The sequence below is a fragment of the Sylvia atricapilla genome, chromosome 3 (genome assembly GCF_009819655.1).
Source record: "Sylvia atricapilla isolate bSylAtr1 chromosome 3, bSylAtr1.pri, whole genome shotgun sequence".
Taxonomy (NCBI): Eukaryota; Metazoa; Chordata; class Aves; order Passeriformes; family Sylviidae; genus Sylvia; species Sylvia atricapilla.
The window spans coordinates 85,680,999-85,703,223 of record NC_089142.1 but is presented as its reverse complement, the minus strand read 5'-3'; the positions used below and the strand labels follow the sequence as shown (position 1 = coordinate 85,703,223).

General features: G+C 46.3%; 1 protein-coding gene across 4 annotated transcripts in view; it reads left to right on the top strand.

Moving 5' to 3' along the window:
- The first annotated feature begins 286 nt into the window (after positions 1–286).
- Positions 287–22,225, top strand: part of LOC136359425 (uncharacterized) — a 60,169-nt gene continuing 38,230 nt past the window's right edge. For 3 of the 4 annotated variants that reach the window (XR_010743273.1, XM_066316045.1, XM_066316043.1), the window contains exons 1-3: positions 287–927; positions 19,434–19,509; positions 20,786–21,267. Coding sequence is in view for 3 of the 4 variants with exons in the window: in XM_066316045.1 (XP_066172142.1) it covers positions 859–927; positions 19,434–19,509; positions 20,786–21,267 (627 nt within the window). In the remaining variant the exon portion in view is untranslated. The remainder of the gene's footprint in view (positions 928–19,433; positions 19,510–20,785; positions 21,268–22,225) is intronic. The other variant, XM_066316042.1, reaches the window with a different exon arrangement.

The window sequence follows — 22,225 nt, the reverse complement described above, 5'->3', positions numbered from 1 at the left end:
GGCCCCGTGCGAGTTCCCGGCGCGGCTCCAGGGGCTCGAGACAGGACCCACGAGCCCTCCCTATGGATCTGTGCACTGAATCGGAGGACAGGACAGAGAGGTCACAGCATCCCGGTTTGGGATCCCTGGACTAAGCGGGCTGCGAGCCAGGATGCGGTAACAGAAGCAGCTTCCAGTCCGCTACATCCCGAGCAGAGCCCGCCCACGTCGGGACTCCAGGCACGCCGGCGGCCGAGAAGGGCCGGTGACCCTTTAAGCCGAGTCCCCGCCCCGCCCCGCCCCGTCCCGCCCCGCCGGGCCAATGTGCGCCGCGGCTGCCGCGCCGCTCCGTGCGAGTTTCCCGTGGCGGCGGTGCCGGAGCGATCCAGGGTGGCGGCGGCCGGCGGCAGCAGCGGGGCTGGATGCCCGATGCCCGCCTGGGGCTGACCGGGCCGGAGCGCTGCCATGAGCGGAGCCCGGCGCCTCGCCCAGGGAGCTCTGCCGTCCCGCAGTGAGCGCTCTGCGCCGAGCGTCTCTTGTCCCCTGCAGCACGCTGCCAGCTGGTACCTCCCTCCGTACTGAAGCCTAACTGGGGAGGGGGTGGAAGGCAGAGGAAGTTTGGTGCTCAGTTTTTTTCCCTGTAGGCTTTGGAGAGGGATTCCCTCTGGCTGGCGGCGCGGAGGGCTGTAGGACGGGCAGCGGCGGCGGAGGGCACGGGGCACAGCTGGCAGCGGCTGTGCGGAGCCGTGCCCCGCCGTACCTGCGGTGCCGCATGCGAGCTCCGCGCAGCTCCGCCGGGCGCAGCGGCAGCGGCGCGGCAGATGCAGATGCGAGCGTGTGTGTGTGCTTAACCCTTTCTTGGCTCCTCGGATTTGTACCATGCTGAAGGTCCTCACCAAAAAGCTCAGGAAACAGAGTTTGAACGAAATTCAACCTTTCCAGCTAAAGGTAAGAAAAGCAGGCTTTGTCTCCGTTGTTTTTTGTTCCCTTCAGGTAACTACTTAGAGGGCCTTGAGAAGCTGGAAACTTACAGTGTTTATTATGCTGGGTCAGTTTCCTCTCAGCCAGTGTGCTCAGGAGGAACTGGCCTAGGCTGTATTCCTGTTACTTAAAGTCCCGTTCCTTTGCACTCAGAATTATCCTGCACAATTCAGATAATACAGAAAGATGTATAAAGACAGATGCAGTTGTCTGTTCTTTAGAATGTTTTCCTTTTGATGGGATTCACATATAACTGTGTAGGCATTTGCCTAGTACAATCTGTAGCCCCCCAGCCCTCTCCAGGCTGGAACTCTACTGTGCTAGATGCTGTACAAACATGATTTACCTAAAATGCCTTTCAGCTCGTTATTTGCGTTTCTCTCTTTCGATCCTGAAGGCCAGAATCTGAGCTGAAGTTTGCAGGCTGGGTCATTGCATTGACCCATGGCTTTACAGATTCTTCTTACATCCGTTTTTAATGTTTGAAATAAAATCGAGGACCACAGATTCAGGATAAGAACTGTCTAAGCCCTTCCTGCCAAATATAAAGAGGAATTTTTGAGCCGTATACCACGGGATAAAAATGGAGCCGTGACGAATGAGAAAAAAATACCAGATCCTGATTTGGCAAAATTGTTGTAAACCAAGGGATACCCCCAGAAATCAGCAGAGTTACCCTGGATTAGCAGCAGTGCAGCGGGAAGTGCAGCACCTGGCCCCAAATAAAAGAAGGGATCTGGGAAAAGTAGCAGCCCTCGTTGCCTGAGTTGGGGGCTGGGGATCCGTACACCAGACTCCAGTGGAGTCTTTTGTATGTGTTACACAGAGGCTCATTGCCGTGTGGCTGCACTTCTGCGCAGTCACTCTGGACAGGCTGATGGCAACTTTGATGAAACATCAGCGCTGTTTCTAACAAAGTTTGTTGTACTTCTTCCTTCGGGGATTGCACATTCTGTGGCTCTCAGCGGAGGCCGGGTTAGATTTCATTTTTGGAAATAAAATTAAGGCAATGCTTTAAGTTGTAGTGGATTGATTCAGTGCAGAGTATCTGCAGAGGCAGTGAGGGCTTTTTTTTAACACTGTGTTTCTGGGCCTTATGGCTGCAATCTCCTCCTTTAGCTTGATTGTTTGTCTCTTGCAGCCTCAGGTTGTGAAACCATGACAATCTTTGGAAGGAGTTCTCAGAGGTACATACAGCCTTCAGGATGCTTGGAGGCATGCAGGAAAATGTGCATGAGTGGGCATCTGCAGCCATTTTGTTCATGTCAGTGCCAAGGTTTTGTGCTGCAGACAGGTGGTCTGCATTTTTGCAGGCTCAGTGGAGAAAGTTAAGCTTGCACCGTGCCTTGCTTGTAAGGCAAATGCATAGCCCATCAGAGCTGTCTTTACAGGCTGCAGTGGGGAGTGCTACAATGACTGGTACACATGTGTATGGGCAGAAAGCCAGACTTGCAAACTCTGGGTTAAAATCTGTTTTGTAGGCCTTTGGGGACCATGTGCAGCTGCCTGGTCTTGGTTGAGCCTTGCAGCAGCATACTAATTGCTTAATGGAGTGTGCAGTGCTCTGTCTTAGGTGTTGGGCTAGAGCTCCTTGCAGGTATGGACCCTGGGTAGGTGTCACAGGGGGTGAGCAGTGTGGAAGCTTCTGGTGGCTGTGCTGTGCATGGCCCTGTGTCAAGGCCAAGTGTCCTGTACCATTTTGCTCTACTGTCTTCATGATGTGGGGCTGCCAGGGATTGACCAGACTTCGGCCTTCTTGGCCTTGGTCTGTGTCCATGCAGGTCTGTAGGTATTCTGGCTTGTATGGTACATGCATTATTTAAAAGGTCCAGTGTGCTGTCATTGAAACCTAGTGAAAAGTTAGGTGAGAGCACAGAATCAGGTCTGTAGCTCTGTAAGTGGAGAAGGAGCATCAAGTTTGGATAGAGTAAGAATTGATCTACATACACCACCCAGAATGCTCTTCAGAAAGAGCTTTAATAACAGTATGCTTAGCTGCTCTTCTCCTTCATTGCCCACTCACTTTAGTACTTCATGATCTTTTTGGGAAGTTCCCAAATTCAAGGAAAAGCAAGCTGCTGTTGTGCTTCTAGCTTACAACTATATTAAAATTAGCTAAAGTCCCAGGAGACTGTCCTTGAGTAAATTGTCAACTCATTTTTACAAGTGTGGAAGATTTGACCAACTTTGGATTGGCATGCAAGCTTTGGGAATCTTTTCAGGATGAAATTTCTGCCCACTTGTAAAGGTTTTGTTTTTATATGATGTGTCCCAAATTGGTTTAGTGTGGCTGTGATAGGTCCTCCTAGTCTTTCCCCACTAGGAGAAGCTGAGAGGATGCCATGGACTTCTGTAAGTGAAACCACAAAATATGCAGGCTTTGGGTGTTGATGTAATGGGCATTTCTTCGACGTGAGATGTGCTGGTGTCTCTCAGAAAGTGTCCCTTTATTTCCCTTTCACCAGAACTCACCATGGTGGGAAGGGAGGGACTGACTGATGCTTCACCTGATGCTGGGTTAGCCTGCTCAGCCAGCAGTTTCTGATAAGGGTGGCTGGGCTGTCAAGTGTGATAGGGTTCAAATTTGAGTGCCTCGCCTTGGAAGACAGCTGACCTTGCTTCACAGAATCCCAGAATGGGTAAGGTTGGAAGGGATCACAGTGGATCATCTGTTCCAGGCTCCCTGCCCAAGCAGGGTTGTGATAGAGCACGTGGCACAGGATTGTGTCCAGGCAGCTCTTGAATATCTCCAGGGAGGGACTCCACACCTTCTCTGGGCTTGGTCACCCATACAGTAAAGATGTTCTTCCTTGTGTTCAGGTGGAACTTCCTGTGCATCTGTTCCTGCCTGTTGCCCCTTTGTCCTATTGCTCGGCACCACTGAGAAGAGCCTGGCTTCATCTTCTTGACATCCACTCTTTAGGTGTTTATACGCATTGATGAGATTCCCTCTCAGTTGCCCCCTTTTGAGACTGAGCAGGCCCAGCTCCCTCAGCCCTTCCTGGGAAGCGTGATGCTCCAGTCCCTTAATCATCCTTGTTACCCTCCATGGACCCACACAGGAGCTCCATGTCTCTCTTGTCCTGAGGAGGCCAGAACTGGACACAGAACTCCAGATGTGGCCTCACCAGGGCTGAGCAGAGGGGCAGGATCACCTCCCTCAGCCTGCTGGCAGAGCTCTTCCTAATGCTCCCCAGGACAGCACTGACCTCCTTGGCCACAGGACACACTGCTGGCTCATGGATGGCTTGTTGTCCACCAGGACCCCCAGGTCCTTCTCCACAGAGCTCCTTTCCAGCACCTGAGTCTGTGCTGGTCCATGGGGTTATTCTTCCCCAGGTGCAGGACCCTGCATGCACTTTTGTTGAATTTCAGAAGGTTCCTCTGTGCCCATCTCTCCAACCGGTCCTTCTGAAGGGGCTGCACAGCCCTCTGGATTATCAGCCACTCCTTCCGGATTGGTGTCATCAGTGAACTTGCTGAGGAGGTATCTGCCCTTTCATCCAAGTTATTGATCAATGAGTTACTACTGGGCCCAGTATTAAACCTTGGGGGATACCCTTAATGATAGGCTTTCAGCCAGACTGTGCGCCACTGATTATGACCATCAGCCAGTTCTCAATCCTCACTGTCACTCATCCAGTCCACACTTCCTGAGTTTACCTATGAGGATGTTGTGAGAGACAGTGGTGAGTGTCTTGCTGAAGTCAGTGTAGACAACACCAGGTAGTTGTTTCATTGTAGAAGGCAATTTGGTTTGTGAAGCATGACACTAGTAAATTCATGCTCACTATTCTTTGTCATCCCTGTGGATAGATGTGGCCTCCAGAATGAGGCATTCCATCGGATATCTAGGGATTGAGGTGAGACAGACTGGCTGGTAGTTCCCCTGCTTCCTAATTCTTGTCTTTTTTGAAGTCTGGGACAACCTTTGCTTTTTTCCAGTTCTCAGGCACCTCTCCTGGTTGCCATGATCTTTCAAAGATGATTGTGAATGACCTAGCTATCAAATTTGCCAGCTTTTTCAACTTCTGTGGAAGCATCTCATTAGAGCCTGTGGACTTGTGGATGTCAAGTTTTTCTATGTGTCTTTCCATTGGACACTTGTGCCCCTGTAGCAGGGGCAGCATGTCCACTCCTGAGCTCTTGTAGGTCATAGCACAGCCTATGAGCCTTAGAGCTTCAGCTCTTCAACCTTCAGCTTCTGTGGCTAAATCCAGGCAAGGAGAGGGAATCGCCTGGTGTCTCAGTTTTTGGTCTACCTCGTGCTTCAATGGTCTGGTGTTACATACTAGAGATTAGGCCAGATTCAAGGACCTTTTTGGCTGCTTTTGAGCCAGAAATGGATCTACTTTACAGGTTAAGGGATCATCTTTGATAATGGTTGGCAACTGGTTTTGTTCCAGAGCAGTTGAGGAGAAAAAAGTGAGATCAGGGGAGTGTCCCACATCGTAGTAAAATGCTTCAAACCAGGTAAGTGAGAGGGGCCTGTAACTCAAGGCCTGATTTTTATTTTGGTGTTAGTTAGTCCAGTGTTACAGTCTAGTATAGTTTTTTATTTTCTTTTGTAGTTTTAGACTTGTAGCCCTGAGAAGCATTTTCTGAACTGTTAAGTCAGGCTGATCAAGGGGCTTTTAAAATGCATATCTTGGGCTTGCATGTGGATTTGTGATGGAGTACCGATACTGAGCTCTTAGAAGTGTTCTCTTACCAACTCTGAGAGCTTTCTGCAAATCAGGTGTCTTATTCATCCCCACAATTTGGGGTAGGGGTTTCTCACACAAATATTTCTTCTAAGTTTATCTTTAACTCTTGGGGCCTTGCTATTTATGGAGTGACTAAAGTGTGGGTGTCTGTTTTCTGAGCTTTGCTTGTGAGCAAGCTCCTTCGGGCAGGGAGCATCTGGCTGGAACAAGTCTGTGCATTGCCAGTCAAACTAAGCCCTTAATTAGTGGCCCTAAGGTGTTATCAGAATGAAACAGTTGGATTGTGGTGTGTTAAAAAATTAACTGGCTGGAACATGCAGCTTAAGCAAACTGAGCGCTTTAAAGGTTGTGATTTCATTCCAACTTTGCTGTTGACACAAACAGCTTTGGAGGTGATACAACTGATGTTCTAATCCACAAAAGTTGTTAAATTACTTATGTACTTGGCATATTCACTTTGGTCTTGGGCAGAGATAATACAGACACGTTTGTCACTTCCTTAATGTTGATCAGTGATATAAAGTCATATGTGAGTGTTCTGGTGACAGAGAACTGCCTTTCTCTTCTACACAACTTTAGCGTTATACTTGCGTAAAGGGAATTGTGTGCTCGGTGCTAACAAAGTCACTGTGCCTGTTCTCTTCATGTACCCTGGCAGCTTATTTGTGTGCATACACAGCACTGGGGGCCGGCAAGTCATCTCAGTTATTTTCTACTGGCATCTGTATCTAGAATCAGCTATGAGACTCTGGTCTGGCTGGCCATGGCCAGCCCAGACAGGCAAATGGGAATCATCTTCATCCTCCCTGTATGAAGGGGATTCAGCTGGCCGTGCAAAGTGAATCTCAGGCTTGCAGGCAGTGACTCCTGCAGTCAGTGTCCCTGTAGTAGCTTGTTACTCTGTAGAACTGGGAGCATTAGGGTTTTTTTTTTTTCCTCCTTAGACCAAAAAAGAGTGGAGTAGCATTATTATTCATGCACAGTGAGTATGCTTTCAAAGATATGCATAAATGCTCAGTTTTACTATGAATGAGGACAGACTGACTTCTGCCTCTCTTTGGGCTGTTGCTTGTCATGTGTCACAGGTCTTCAGCTTGGCTCAGGAAAAATTTAGCTTTGTCTGCTGTGGTGTGTGCAGGTTTTCTCTCCTTTGTGAGTTTTTCAGCAGATGCCACCAAACAGGTTCATTCCTTTAGAGCTGCTGGACCCTGTTTTACATTGAAACTTTGCTTTTCTTCCTGTTACATCAGCTGGTCTTCTGGTTTGTCGTAATCGCAGGAAAGACACAAACACATGAATCTAAGTGCGTGTAAGTATAAATTTGACTTTTGGAGTATCTGTGAATATGCCTGAAGTTAGGCTTGTGATAATTTGGACTGAAAGTATATATGTTAGTGGGTTAGAAATGCTGTGATAGATACTTAGCTAAGGCAAAGAATAGAACAGGCAATCCCAGCCACTTTAAGCCTTAGGTTTTTGAGACTTCTGCCTGAGGCATTGTAAAATAATAGGTTTGCAATTCTTCCTACTTGGCTTCAGAGGTCTGAATCTTTAAGGATCGTCTTCTTTTCTGTGCAGACATTCAGCACTGATAATCTCCTTTAATGACTTAATTCCAAAGAGTGGTACTTCAGACAAATTGCAGATACAGCATGATGTGGCATTCATTGACATTAAGGTAGTTAGTTGAGACATTCTCTCAGCTGGCCTTTAGGACTGATCAGAAACTATGGACTAGCTTAAAAAGAAGTCCATCTCCCAAAGGCACAAATTACTTTTCCTTCTATTTCCCAATTCTTTTTTTTATTTGAATGAGAAACTAAATTCTGAAAAGTCAATGCTATATTTAACTTTGGGATTTCAGTGAAAACTGATTATTTTTCTTTGCTGGATAGTGCAGTTCTTCATTTCCTGCTGTCATGCATTGTCCTACGTGTTCCAAATTTTTTGCACTGTTTGGGATGCTAAATGTCTTCCTGAGCACGAAAAGAGCTTATATTTGAGGTGAAAATAGAAAGCAGAACCAGGTCATTATTTATTTTAATTATATGGCTTTCACAAAAAAAGTGGGTTTTCTTTTTTTATAGTAAAAAGCAAGGCTTGCATCTGCTTAGGAGAGTTCTGTGGAGCGGTGGGTGGGCAAGGCACCACTCTGCTGTAATGTGTCAGCCTGGCCAGGTTCCCTGGCTGTTCCTGGAGCATGCCTGGGGTCACAGCAGTGTTGTTGGGATTCCTCAGAGTTGGAAGCAAGGGCTCTATTCTCTCTTTAGTGGGAGATAACACTCCCACACACATTGTAGGCAGCGCCAACCCCTCCCAGCCCCGTGCCTTTATCCGTAGCCCCTGTTTCTCCTGTTGAGTGGGATTCAGGTTGCCGGGTGATCCAGCGCTTCCTAGCAACCAGCATCCCAGGTATGTGTGTGCCCGGCCGTGCTCTGCCGCAGGAGCTGCCGTACGTGGCCGTGGGCAGCGCCTCTCTGTCCTCCTGCCGCGGTGACCAGCAGTCCGCCGGCTGAGCTGCTGGTCAGTAGGCACCAGCACCACCCACGAGTGCTCAGCGGGAACACCCAGGCAAGGATTTAGAGAAAAGCCAATTAGTTGTGACCTTTATCTGCACTGACAGCATTCCCCGTGCAGCGAGCTCTGCTGTGACCCAGGCCAGAGAGTCGATGTAAAGGACATATGGCCCAGAGTGATCTGTGCAGAGATGTTTCCATGCCAGTCTGGGCACAGCCCAAGCTGTGGGGATGCAGCAAGCAGCTGAAGCAACAGTGCAAAGAAGGTTTCTTCTGGATTGGCATGGTCACTCTTTGGAGGTGGTCAGCTCAGGGTGTCTCTAGGCATTTCTTCCCTCTCATGCTATGTTCTTGCTTTTTGTGCTCATTATAACCTCGTCTGTGCCATGGGCTGCTCTGTTTGGACACAGACCTGGTGACCATATGTACCTCAGTCTGTATGTCACACTGAATTGTTCAGTTCTTTTAGGACAGGTGTTTTTAGGTTGGGGCATATCAGGAGCTGGCTGAGGCAGAGGGAGCAGATCCTACATGGTGAGTAGGTGTGTTTTTTGTGTGTTTTGGGGGTTGTTTTTGTGTGTTGATTTTTTTTTTTTTAATATCCTTTGTAATCACTGCAGCACACCAAGTGCTCAGCCAGGTGAACTTTTGCTGTTGTCCCATTGAGAAGCTCTAGTAGAATGGGCATGCCACAACAGAGCACCCTTTTGAAGAGCTCACATGGTTAGTTGTCTGGTCCATCCTTGATGGCTCCATGGAGGGTGAAATACCATAGATGCTTATGGAAGCTTCCTGTTAGACTTGTATATAAGAACGTATCTTGCTTTGTAGATTTGCACTGAAGCTGCCACATGGCTGCATGTGTGGCAATCCAGTTCCTGGTTCTTTCTAGTTATTCTTTGTAAGCACAGAACAATGTCATCTAAGAGTGGCAGGGGCTAAAAACCCAAAGATGATTCTGTGAGTGCTTTATAAAGCAGCTGGTGTGGACCAGCCCCTTGTTTCTAGCCCTCTCCTCCCCAGGCACTTTTCTCCAGGCTGCTCATCGTCCAGGCTCAGCCTGCTGCAGGGAACTTGAGTTTGCCAAGGCCTGAGCTGTGGGGCTGGGAACAGGTCGATGTCTGTGCTCCACTGGCAGGGCACCCTTCAGATGAGTGTTGAGAGCGAGGAGCTGCGGTGAAGCCGGGGGAGGTTTCCCTAAGGCATGACAGCCTGGCAGGCTGTGGGTTGCCTTCCTCAAACAGAATGACTGCGGTGGTTGGTCTTTGTACCCAGCAAACACACCTGAGAAAAGGTCTCTGCGGCTTTGCCTGAGTTCGTGTCCCCATCCTAGTTCCAGCATCAGGCCGTATGAGAAGAACTATGAGTTTAGGGCCTGAAATGCTTTCTGAGGAGGAAAAGGAAACCAATGCCTGAGTTTAGGTCTCCAGAGGAGGCTTTTATTGGTCATGTCTCCCATTTAATGGATAGGTTCACCTGAGGTTTATTGCCTGACTTCAAGGTCCTTGTCTAAATTTAGATTTATGAAAGGATGGGAGATGCCTGGTATTTGTGAGATGTCCAAATAACTCAATATTCATGAATGTCCACAATGAGAATAGGCAGGCCTTGGTTTCTGATGCATGTAGGGACCAAAGTATTGCTTGGTAGCTGATTAATTGATTTGTCTGGTTTTGAGCCAGGATTTCAAGGGGATCACACAATTTGAGTTGGTGATAGCACAAAGATCCTATCTCTTCACGCCTATTTTATTCAGCAATCTGTCTCATCTTACTCCTTCCTAACGGGGTCACATTGTTTCCATGATGCATGCTGGTTTTTATTTAACTGATGTCCTTACTTCTTGGCGTGACACAATCTGCCAAGCTCTATATGGGCATAAGATGAGAATAAAATTTCCTTTGGTTGAATGGGGAATTTCCCATCTCAAGGAAAGGTGCCAGACAGGCAGCTAGGTTCTCCAGTTTGCTGAGAGTGTGTCTGGATATAAGCTGGAAAAATATAAAATAATCCTTCCATATCCTGTCACCTAGTTATTACACACAAAGCCAAGTGGTTGTTCCAGACAGTTGTCTGCAGCCAGACTATTCTTGTGTGTGATTGTTTTTTTTTTTTTAATATAATTTTTTTTTATTCCTATGAGATGATTTTTCCAAGGGAATAAAGTTCTATGGCCAAAGGCTAATTAAGAGGGAAGAACAGAGGTATTTGGTGTGAAGCATATGAACTTAAATAATTTAGAGGCTTGAAAAATTAGCAGCTTCCATGTATAGATTTTTGTTCTCAGAGAACCCTTTTTGTTCTGGCTTGGACAGTAGCAATCACTTTTGGGGAAACCCCTCAATGGTGTTTTGCAGAGGGCTGCGTGCAATGCAGCTTTTCCCGTCTTACCCCTGAACTGATATGTGGGGATGCTAGTTTAGTATTTGGTGCTTGGACACTGTCTCAGTAGGACTCTGTGGTGGGATGACTTGGACCTGAAGGAACACTGTTATGTCATGCTTTGCCCTGTGCATTCCCCTTACGTTGTGACATATCAAGTAAATGCATGGTGCTCTGTGTCCCACTTCTGTGAGTGGGATTTAGGAGCATCCATCCCACGTTAGACCTACAGTTTCCCCCAGTATCCTATCCTCCTGCATTAGTAACCCAGTAAGTTTCTTTTACCTAAACCTGTTCACTTTACACCACCAAATCTGTGTAGGGTATTTACATCCAGAACATCCTGTGGCAAAGTATTTCACACCTTAACTACACGCTGCCTGTTATTTGTTTAGGTCTGACCTCATACTAATTTATTTTTGTGCCTTCTGTGTCTTATATTGGAGAAGAGAGTGAATACTTAAATTCTGTCTTTGTGCACTTATTTCTAGGCTGTCCCTCCATGTGTGGGATGATCTGACAACCCATTTGTCAGGTTTTACCACCTAGGAACCACTTGGAATCACAAAATATTTACGAGGAAATGATCTGGTGCAATGAGAGATATTGCAAGTTATGACATCTTGCTAACTCTTACTTTGAAAGGTGCCTGATCAGATGGATCAAAGGCCTGGTCTGAAAGCATTGTCCTACTGGTTTGGTCTCTGATAAACCATGATAAGTTTGGTGTAAATCCATAGAGATGAAACAGCTCTCATCTGCTTGCACTCAGAGGGGTTAATGTGAGATTTTGAGGGGAGGAGAAGCCTGAAATGTCTCATGTGCTCCAAATGCATTTTCCAGCCTGACTGTAAGGCATTGTTCCTTGTGTTTGCAAATGTGGCTAATGTAGTTCTTTATGGCTGAGCAGAGGTGAGTGTCGAGTGAGGTCTCCCAACACAAGCAGCTTCTCCTCGCCTAAGGAAGTATCTCAGGGCAAAGGCAGTTGCCCTCTGAGTCTTTTGAGTAGGGAATGGAAAAACTGTTACCAGATGTGTTGTTTATGCCAGCTGCTGTCAGCCGTGCTTCCCTGGTTGAGGAGACTCATGGAATGCTGAGGAGTTGTTGTAAACTGCCTGAGAAGCTGGCCTGTGCAAAGAAACCTTTTCCCATCGCGGAGTGTAGTGACCGAGCTGGGCCGGTGGGGGTGGGGTGTGAGTCGGGAGGGGTGTATTTAAATCCCCGTGGCCAAGGCAGGAATGGTTGGCACTGGTGTGAGCAGCCAGCTCCCATCCTCCCTCCCTGAGTAAATGCATTACAGACAAGATCAGCTATTATAGGTGTCTCTCCAGTTCTAGGTGTCCCTTGTACTGTCTTCCTCTTATGTCTGAGAGGGTTTTCAGCCTCTGATAAATAGCGTTGCTTTTAATCTGACTATTTGGAGCTGAGGTTTAGCACCAAATGGGCTGTAAATTACACATGGAGCTAAGTCACTGTATTTCAGTGCAGCGTGGATGGGGCCCTGTAAAAAAGGTCTTTAATCCTTTAGTATCCTTTTTGTCTTTCTGGATTGCTATGCTTTGTGCTGTCAACGCTGCTGAATAACACTGCTCCTGCCGGGTGTGAGCCAGGGGATGCCAGGGCTCCAAGCTGAGAGCTGTCAGGAGAGTTGACTTCCTTTGCAAAGGGATCTCTTTGCATCACAACTGTGTTGCTGCTGCTTTCTGATAGGTGCTTTCCAGCACTTGACCACCTTTTTCTTTAGCTCTCATCTGAGCTGTGTTGTCTCTCCTCATGGCATGAGAAAGTTAACAGGTGAACGCCAGCCTCCATGAGAAGCCTTGAAACCTGAGTAGGAATTCGCCGTAGCTCTCTTTATTGCAGCAGCAGAGCTGTGAGTAGAGTACCAGAGCTGTTGAGAGACTCACTGTGGTTCCATCACGTGCAGGTGACTGCCACCTGAGGCCAGGCTGTGCTGGGTATCTGCAGGGAGCAGGAGCTGAGTGTGGGAGGAGTGTAGGAGATTTGTGGGACACTTACTGGGAAGTGGCAGACCTGTGAGCTTTGCATGCAGACAGAAGTGGAGTTGGAGGAGTAGATGGTTTCTGTCACTTGTAGTAAGAGCTGTAAGCCTTAACTAGCCTTTTGAGCTAACAACGTAAGGATTGCTTGAGACTTTTGTAAAAATTCTTGCTGCCAGAAACAGTGATATGTATCACAGCATGGAGCTGCACCATTCCCTTGGCTCCCGTGCTGCAGAAGCCGTCTTACTTTGGACCACAGTGGTCTGGGAAGTCAAGAGGGACCCCATCACCTCCTTAGTGGGGGCTGTAGTGTCTTTGTTTTATCTGTGTTTTTAACAAGTGAAATTTATAATATTGAAACCATGGCTCCAAACATGACTGTAGCTATGTTTAATCAGAGAGATTCTTGCTCTCATAGTGGCTTTGAGAATAAATAAATTTAATGGGGTTCTTTCAGATTTGGAGTATTTTGGGTGGTTAGGAACACAGTCTGGATGGTTTTTTTGCCTAGGTGACCTTTAAAAGAGTAATTTTTAAATTTATAGCATTACTTTTGTGCCTTTTATTGTCACAGAAGTGTGATTAGGAAGAATGTGTGCCTCGATATGAGTGCCTATACCATTGGTAGAAATGAGTCTTTCTAGTCTGTTTGCAAGTACTTATTTCTATATTGGGTGGAATTTAAAAGCATAATCTTAGTTTTACTCTTGTACCAATATTTCCCCAGAGTTTATTTCCCCAGAGTTTCCAAGAACAGACCCAGGGTGGATAGGAGTCTCAATTGTAGGCATCAGCTGTATTCACTTCCCTGGGACTGGGGAACATGGGGTATTTAGTTCCTGATGCCTGTGGACTCCAAGTGTTCAAGCACCATAGACTCACTGGTAGTGTATGTATACTTTTCTGCATAAATGGAGAAGCATTGGAACTTGCTGGATTTCTTAGGGTTTTTTGTTTTGTTGGTTTTTATTTTGTAAACCCTCTGTTATTTTTTTATCTTTAGTCTCCTCCTGGAAAAGCATCTCTGCTTTGGGGAAGAGCAGGGGAAGATTTTGAAAAAGAGATTTGCACACTCTGACTTCTGTAAAGAGAATTGATATGAGGCAAATGAGAGAGTGCAGAGAGCCAGCTGTGTTGGCCTGAACCGTATTTTGACCAGACAAAACAACCTTTTAACAGGGCTGAAGCCAGCCCCACTGCACCTGTCTGCTTAGAGTCCTCTGGTTTACTCCACTTACGGATGAGGATCCCCAGGACTAGGGTAGTGTATTTCTGCTTTAGTTTTAGTCGCATTTGTCCACAGGTGTTAATTCTTTCCAGAAGCTGTAGACAGTATGATCAAAACACACATATGTATATGTGAAAGTGCAGGTGGATGAGGGAGAGGATTTAAAATGGTAAGAGGACCAAGCACTCATACACCACTCATATCCTCTCTGTTCTGTGTAAGCCTTGTGCCTTCCATTCAAGATCTAGGTAACCCAGTTTGAGCCCATGCTTCTGGAAATGCAGCTCAGTCATTGCTTCTCAGAACAGAAGCTTGGTTTCCATGTTCTTTGGTTAATGACTGCCACCATTTGCATCCTGAGAGTTGCCAGTCACCATGTTTATGAGAAGGAGCGTATGAGAACGGTAACCACTGAACAGAAATGATAACAGTAAAACATTGCAGATTTGGCTACATGGAGTGTCTGTCTGCTTCCCTCATGTCTATGAAACTACTGACAATTAATACACTCTAGGCCCATGCAGAAGATGGCATTCCTGCAACAGGAATTTTGCTGTCCTTGGCATGGGTAGGGCTTAGAAAACAAGGGCCTCAGGGAGTGCTGTGTCCCCCTGGCCCATCCCTGCTTTCATTTACCCAGACAGCTGCTCTGTCAAGCAAGACCATGTTTAAGGGATATAAGCCCTGGGTTTGAACTCTAGCCATTTGTGAGGAAATGGGGAATAGAGTTTGAAGGCAGACCTACTGTGAAAATAAAAAAGGAACATAGTAACATGGAAAAAAGCTTTTCCAAGCCAGGGTGGTTCTTGCTTAGAGTTTAGCTGTTGAAGGACCCCAGCTGTAAACCCCAGATAGAGCCTGGGCAGTCACATCTCACATGTGGATGTCTGAAGATTGAACTTTAAATTGGCAACTTTTCTTGAGGAGAGAACCAGCCTGTTGTACTAACATAAATTCTCCCTGTAACACTGAATGTCTCTCAAAATTAAAGGAGATCTTGGGAAAGGAGTTACATGTTAATTTGAAGGTCTGTTTGACTCATTCCTTCCTTCTTCCTAATGTTCCATGGCTCAAAACTGCCTTTCAGTGTCTCATCATCTACCCTGTTTTCCAACTCCCTCTAATTCAGAGTTTCTTATAATTGGCGGGATGGCACCTCTCTCATTCAAGATCAGGCAGTGTCCCGTGGCAACTGCACCAGTTGTTGACCTGGAAAAATAACACTAGGGAAATTTATTGAAATGCTTTTGCTAAAGCCAAGCAATGGAAATGAAGAAGAGCCAGCAGCAGAGCTCTGTGCTGTAGGTTGCCCATGTCTGTAGCAGCTGCTCTGTAGGCAGCGTGGCGGGGGGAGGTAAGTGAGTACTGGTTTCGTTTCTCCAGTCTGAAGTATGAAGAAATGGAAATCAGTTCCCCATCACAGAGATACCAGTAGTCATTGTTGAGCTCATCCATTGTTTTGTGGTTTTGTGCCAGGAACCAGGGTGTGAGACCAGCTGAGCAAAGTCTCTTTCCAGGGCTCTTGGAAGGGGCTTCACTTAGTTGCAGAGATTCCCTGGAGTGGTCTGCCTGAAGTGAACAAGCCTGTGTCACAAGCAGCCTTATATGTGCAGCACAGGCTGTATTGGCCTCTGCCAGGGAAACCACCTCCCTGGAAGTACAATCCCTCCTTCCCTCCCTCCCTGGCTCCCAGAGGGAGATTGGGACTGATGCCCTCCAGCCTGTGTGCATTCTTCATTCAAGCTGGGAACAAGGAGTCGCCTGTGGTCAGTTGTATCTTTGTATTATCTCTTCCTCATGAATGTACCTCCACCAAACCATGTTGTTGGTGTTTTGGGTTTTTAGGACAATGCATCCTTTAAGTGAAGCCTGTTGGGAGAGTTTTATTCTGCCTTAGAAGTGAGATTTCCTATCCTTTGTAAACTCACAGATGATTCTTAATGTCATTGCTTTTGATTGTATGGTGGCAGGATAATTTCTCTTCTGGAAGCCAAACCAAGAGGAACTGCACTTTAACATAGTGGAAATTTTTTATTGTCTGATTTATTTCAGAGCTTTAGACTTTGAGGGTGATGTGATCCTTTAGGACCTGGGCAATTTCAGCTGCAGTGTGTTACTGAATAGACAAGCAGCAGTGTGATGAGAGATACATTTTTCTGTCTCTAGTTTTTTTCTTGTATCTCCTAGTGTCTTTCATGTTAAAACTCTCCCAAAAGTGTAAGCTTTACTCTTAAATTTTCCTTAAAAATGATCTGGTTATTTTACACCAACCCATATGAAATTGAAAAATGAAATGCATGGGGAAGTTAGTTTATGTTTCTGTCTGGCACAGAAGGACTCCTTGTCCTGACCGAAGGCATGTGAGGTGCCAGAGCTGAAGGACCCAGGTGTAACACTGAGATCCTCATCAACAGGAGGCTGCTTTCTGATGCATTTACTGAAGAAACACTGAAGGGTGGATGGCCATCTGTCCTTTGGTGTTTGGCTTCTTCTGTGCCATAGCTTGTAAATATTCACACATCTCTGTGAATTGAAGATTTTATTCTAGTCTCTTCAATTTTGCATGTTAAGGCAGAAAGTGTGTTTGGCACAGTCCTGGCAACTTTTCTAGTTGTTCCAGCTTGAGCAGGATCTTGGATTATTGTGATACCAAGAGATGTCTTTCAGTCTTTAAACAGTTCTGCAATTGATGTGCCATGGATGAAGCAATGATCTGGTGAGATTTTTGACATGGAGTTTTTAAATTTTCTGCTTTTTTGACATGGAGTTTTTAAATTCTTACAGCAGTGCTACAGTTTTGAATTTCTGAGGAAAATGGGGTGGTACTGCCTTGCACAAAAGTAAATCTGTGGCTAATATATGTACAAGGGAGGCTGGAGGCCTGAAGACAGTACTGCTGTCTTTAGTGAAATGTTTTTGAATATTTAGGAAAAGGTTACTGTTAAAGCCTAGAAAGAGTCAAGGGAGAGAATATTTATCTCCAACTAGTCAGACCATTAGTCTTTGATTCCACAGATCTTTAGTTTTTGCAAAGTCTTGTTATCCAGACAGACAGAAAATCCTTTTTTTGATCTTCCGTTAATCTTTGCCTGTGTAGGGTATTGTGGCAAGGAGTTTCAGGTAAAAAATTCTAGCTCTGCAATATTAATGGTTAGCCTACTATGAATGATGGTTCTCTGTTGGGGGAAAGCTAGAGTCTCTTGTTGGAAAGATTTTTCTTTCAGGTGCTATGAAGAAAGCCTCTAACAAAGTTGTTTAACACAACTCACAAGTGAATTGGTATTTGGTTGCCTGAAGGACTGGGGAAGGCTCAGAAGAGGAGAGTTACCCATATGAGGCCAAGGGCTGGCAAAATTGCACTTGCACAATAAAGGGAATATTTTGGAAACTGAGGACTGGTAGACACAAAGCTCTTCAAAGGTCAGTTATTGACTCAAATCCATGTCCTGTTTTAAGCATCTCAGGCCAGTGACACTGTGCAGTAGCTGTCTGACCTGCATGTGCTAGATGTGGTTGGCTTTTTTGTGGAACCAGTGCCATGCCATGTGTTGCTGTTCACATTGTACAGAAACTGAAGCTAATGGGTTTCCCACGCAGAGCTGCTAAACCTCACTGAAAACCCTGCCGTGTCCAAATGAAAGGTTTTTATGTGGGAATGAGCCACAGACTAAGGTCAGTACCTCTCGAGTTAGAATGGGAGCCTTAGCTTTTGTAATGGAGACAGGACCTCTGTCTGTCTGTACAGCAGCTACACAATGGCACCTCAGTGTCAGCTGTCCCCTCTGTGAACTACCATGGTACAAACAAGGTATTATACCTGCTCTGGGGACAACTGGAAGTCTGTGTTTGGCAGTGTTCCTCAGTGCCAGCTGCCTTTATTAAATGATGCATGTGTGTGAACGCATACAAGAAAATTGTAGTTGTAGAAGGAAAAAAAACATCCTGCGTTTACTTCAGGAATAACTGCAGTGGGGATAAATCTGAAATTGGACTTGCCCGATTCATCTTTTGACAGTTGAGAGCGTAGTTGAAAGACTAGGAAGGAAGGAAAATGTATTTTGATTTCTCAAAGGGCAGTGTAAATACAGAAGGACAAAAGGTAACTTGAAAGGAGGGGGGGAAAAAAGGTGTCAATGTGCTTTTGGGGGGAACAAAAAGCCCCAAACACAATCCTGGAGGATGGTCACAAAATAGGTGTGTTGATTTAATAGCTATCAAATTCGGTATCAATCACAATCTCTCAACTATTATTGTTTCTCTGCATCAGCAGTGTGTCTTTCATAGACACCTAGTTCAGTGTGGCTGCTCTTTGGGTGGCTGAAACACTGCAGAGACATCTCCCCAGGGTGGTGGAGGTAGGTAAAATGCGTCCAAATCAGTGTAATAGCTGCATGCTTCCCTCCTCTTCCATAGAAGTCAAGCACAGCACATCAAATGTGTAAAATGCAAACACAGCACATAACCTTTTGAAACATACAGCCACTGTATTCTGTTGCGAGCAAGTATTTTGAGGCAGCTAAGAATGATGGCTATGTTTGTTATTCTGAATAAAAAGGTGTAAGGAATAATGAAGTTCATCTTGCCATGAGCATGTTATTCCAGTACTGTTTCTTATAAAGGTTTCTTTTAAGTATTGCATTTTCCTTTGACTCATTTGGTTTTGGCTGCTGCCAGAGACACATACTGAGCTGTGTAGCTCAGAGGTTTATCTAATAATTTCCAGGTAGGCTCTATGCAGCTGAACAAAAGTCACTGTAGTAACAAGGTAGGTAGGATTTCCTCTGTGTAGGAAACTCAGAAGCAGTGTGATCTATCTGACCTATAAAAGCTTGGTTTCAGATCTCTCAGTCCTCTCAAGAGGCAGCTACCAGGTTTGTTCAGTGTTAGACATGTTTTGAGTGAGTAAATGGCTTGAAGTCCATTGGCTGCACGGAGCAAACATTCCTGAATAGTCTTGATATGGACAAAATATGTGAATTGTTGTTACTCTTGGGGCATTCAAAGGTGTTTGGTGGTACTGTAAATTATCTCCTGGAGGGGACAGCATAACAGTATTGTCCGTCTTTCTGTGAAATCATGTTTCTTTTATTTCTATTAAATACTTCAGGGTTGTGCAGTAGGAAGGCGAGTCTGTTCTGTGGTGGATTGTGTGTGAACTTCAAAGGGGAAGTGTGGGTACATACACAGGATGGCTAAAGCTAACGTGCCACTTCCATTTGTGGGTGCCTTGCAAGATGAGAGTGCTGTTGACAGGATGTGTCTATCTCGGCAGTGGAGCTTTTGGAGATTCAGTTGTCCACGTGATGTGGATGTGGTAGGCCATGATGGTTGTAAGCTACATGTCTGGGAAGTGAAAGGCAGGATATGTTCATTGTATTGGGAAAGACTTGGCAGTGCAGTGTGGTGGAAACAGCAGTAGGCTGTGTGTTCTGTGTTGCTGAAAATAAGATGATGCCCTGGGAGATTGGGGCTGGGAGATGAGGATGTGTATACAGGAAGGTGCTATGGCAGGGGGTGTGTGGTTAGGTGGGGTGGATGCCTGCAGGATATGAGGGGGAGGGTGGGGGAAGTGGCTTGGGCAGCAGCAGGGCAATGTTAAGTGTTCATAATGAAGCCTTTTCTTTCTCTTGTCCTCTAGATCTCCTATCCCCCAAGTGATGAGGACAGCGATGACTCTGAGGGAGAGAATCAGGAACTTGCTCAGATCGACAGAGGTAAAGGGATGAAGATAGAAGGATCCCGGGACACTACAGCTGAAGTCAGTTTTTCTTTTCACTTGTGCTCTTGCAAGTGCCTCCTTCTCAGTTCCCAATGTACCACAATCAGATGCATTAAATCAGTTCCTTTTGAAGCATTTAGGACCTCTCAGGGAGAGGGTGGTGTTATCAGATGCTGCAGTTGCATTTTTGCCACCAGAAATAGACATTGCTAACCATGTGTTAAGAGTCCCAGTGCTGCAGACATGGGGCAGAGATGGTCCACAATTGTGCCAGCAGCAGAGCTGGGACTAAAAATTTATCTTCTATTCCATGCTTTTGCTCTTGTGTCATCTTTATTCTGGGTTTCCTCATCCTCGCTATTTTGAGTTTTAACCTTCAGTTTCTTCATTCCCCTGGACTCATTACTTGATTATCACTCTCCCTTCCTTCTAGACTGGTATTGTGCAGCCCTATTCTTGCATCTAGTGAGAGTCTTTGATAGAGGGGTGTTCTGCTGTTGTTTTTGGACTTGATATGAAGTAGCCTAGAGCTACAGGTGAAATCTGTAGTAAATGCATCTCTTAGCTTATGCTAAGTTTGCCATTAGTGTTCTGTGCCCAAGTTTAAGTGGATTCTTATGCAGAGGCTGCAGAGGCAGCAGAAGTTCAGTTCCTGACCCACAGGAATTGACATGTCCTGTTAGAATTCAAATCCCTGCTCCATATGCTTAGCACAGAAAGAGCTCAGCAGAAGAGATAAGGCATGCCTAGCTTGTGGCTGACGACAGGCTCTCTTGTGTGACAAGTCTTGTAATAGAGAACTTCTATTTCCAGAAACCAGATCTCATTTATTGGAGCCATAAAGGTGATGCTTAGAACAGTGTAACTTACTTGGCTCTTCTGCCCTGAGAACTGGTCACTAGAAGTTAATTTTTTTGCCAGAGGCAAGTGCCTAGCCCATTTGTAGAAGACATTTGTAAGCCCATGTCTTCTCCACCTTGAGGAGGTGAGGTGGGTGATAGAGATATGTTCTTTCTCTGGAAACAGACTTCCAGGTGATGATTTGACGGGAGACAATATCTAGCAGTCTGGCCTGAACAAAAGTCTGGAAACTTCCGGAGGGAAGCATTCAGCTGGGGGGGTGTTTGTTCTGGGGAAGAAAAGGTGGGGAAACAGCTCCGAAGTTTACTTGGGAGGAGACGAAAACACCATGTCAGGAGAAAACAGGCCCTTTGATTAGGCTGTGGGACACAGATCTGCTCTGCCACTTCTCAATCTCCTCCTCCCACTAGAGAGAAGACGGAATTGTACCCTGACTCCTCTGGCCACCAACCAGCTCCAGAACCAGGAGAACCAATGCTGCAAGGTTCGGGCCCTCTTCCATGCCAGCCTTGACCGCCACAGCTCGGAGGAGGAGCTGGAGCGCATCAACCGGGAGTTTGCGGCGGAGAAGCGCAAGTGGTCGCAGGTCAGCCGGCTGGCCTGCCGCAGCGACGGCAGCAACGCGTCCTCCAGCGACGACGAGGTGAAGAGCTTGTGCGCCATGTCCGTGGCAGAGCAGGGCGATGGCCTCCACGCCAGCCCCAGCCCCGTGCTGTTCAGCGCCTCCCCGCCCAAGAGACTGCAGCCCCTGGTGCGCAGCCCGGCCTCCGGACCTTTAATCTTCACGAGCGTGGGGGCAGGCCTTGAGCAGGTCATGCCATGTAAGAGACACCGACAGGGATATGGGGATAAGGTCAGCAGGCCCAGCCTTGACCTGGAAAAAATGCAGCAGGTAAGGCAGAGCTTCACGTGAGGAAAGCAGCATTGCTCAAAAAGAAGGCGTGGTAAGCAAAGGTAGAAGAGAGTTATTGGGGCAAGGATTAGTGAATTCACAAGGTTGCTTCTTGTGGTCACATCTTCAGGGGCATAACTTCAGGGTACTTCTGCTCTCTGTCTAGGATAGATTGGGGTAAGTGTAGCATACCCCTCCTGAGAGGTAAAGGCACTACTTCTTGGGTGGCTCCTGCTATAGCTGGGCTGTTCTCTTGCTACCCCACGAGGAAGGCAGAACTTGTACCATCCAGTTCATTGCATGGCACAGGAACAAAGTCACTGGCATTTGCTTTCATCAGGTTACCACTGCTTCCATGATCTGACCTAAATCACTTACTCCAAAAAAAAATTAATTGCATAGGATGTTTACAAAGAGCCTTTGGTGAAAGTGGTTGTCGACTTGATGATGATAGGAATTTCCACACTTGTTGACCTCCTTAGGCCTGGATTTCTTTGTCTCCTTGGAGTTTTATAGTGATGTACAAGTGCGCTTTTTACCTTCTTAACACTTTACAAACTGCTTACAGTTTGCTCTAGATGCAGTTACTCTTGATTTTGCAGGACTTTAGTTTGGCCTGGGACTGAGGTGTGGAAATGCTAGAAGTTTGCCTCATCTCTGCAGGGCCTGGGAAATGGGGCATGCTGCCCTGTGCAGTTCCCATCTGGTGCCTCTCTTTCAAAAGGCCTTGCTGCAGAGTTAGTGTTTCACATCTCTCCATTATTTGTTTTTCTATTTGCACTGGTGTAGTGTCAGTTTAAAAGGATATCTGCAGACATCTGCTGGTCCTGGTACGTTGCAGTAAGTTAAAAACAATTATTTTCAGTTCTGAATTTCCTCTCATTAGGAAAGAATTTCACTGCCTCTGGTTGGTTGGATGTACTAGTTTTAACCTTGCTTGCAACACTTCCTTTAAGCC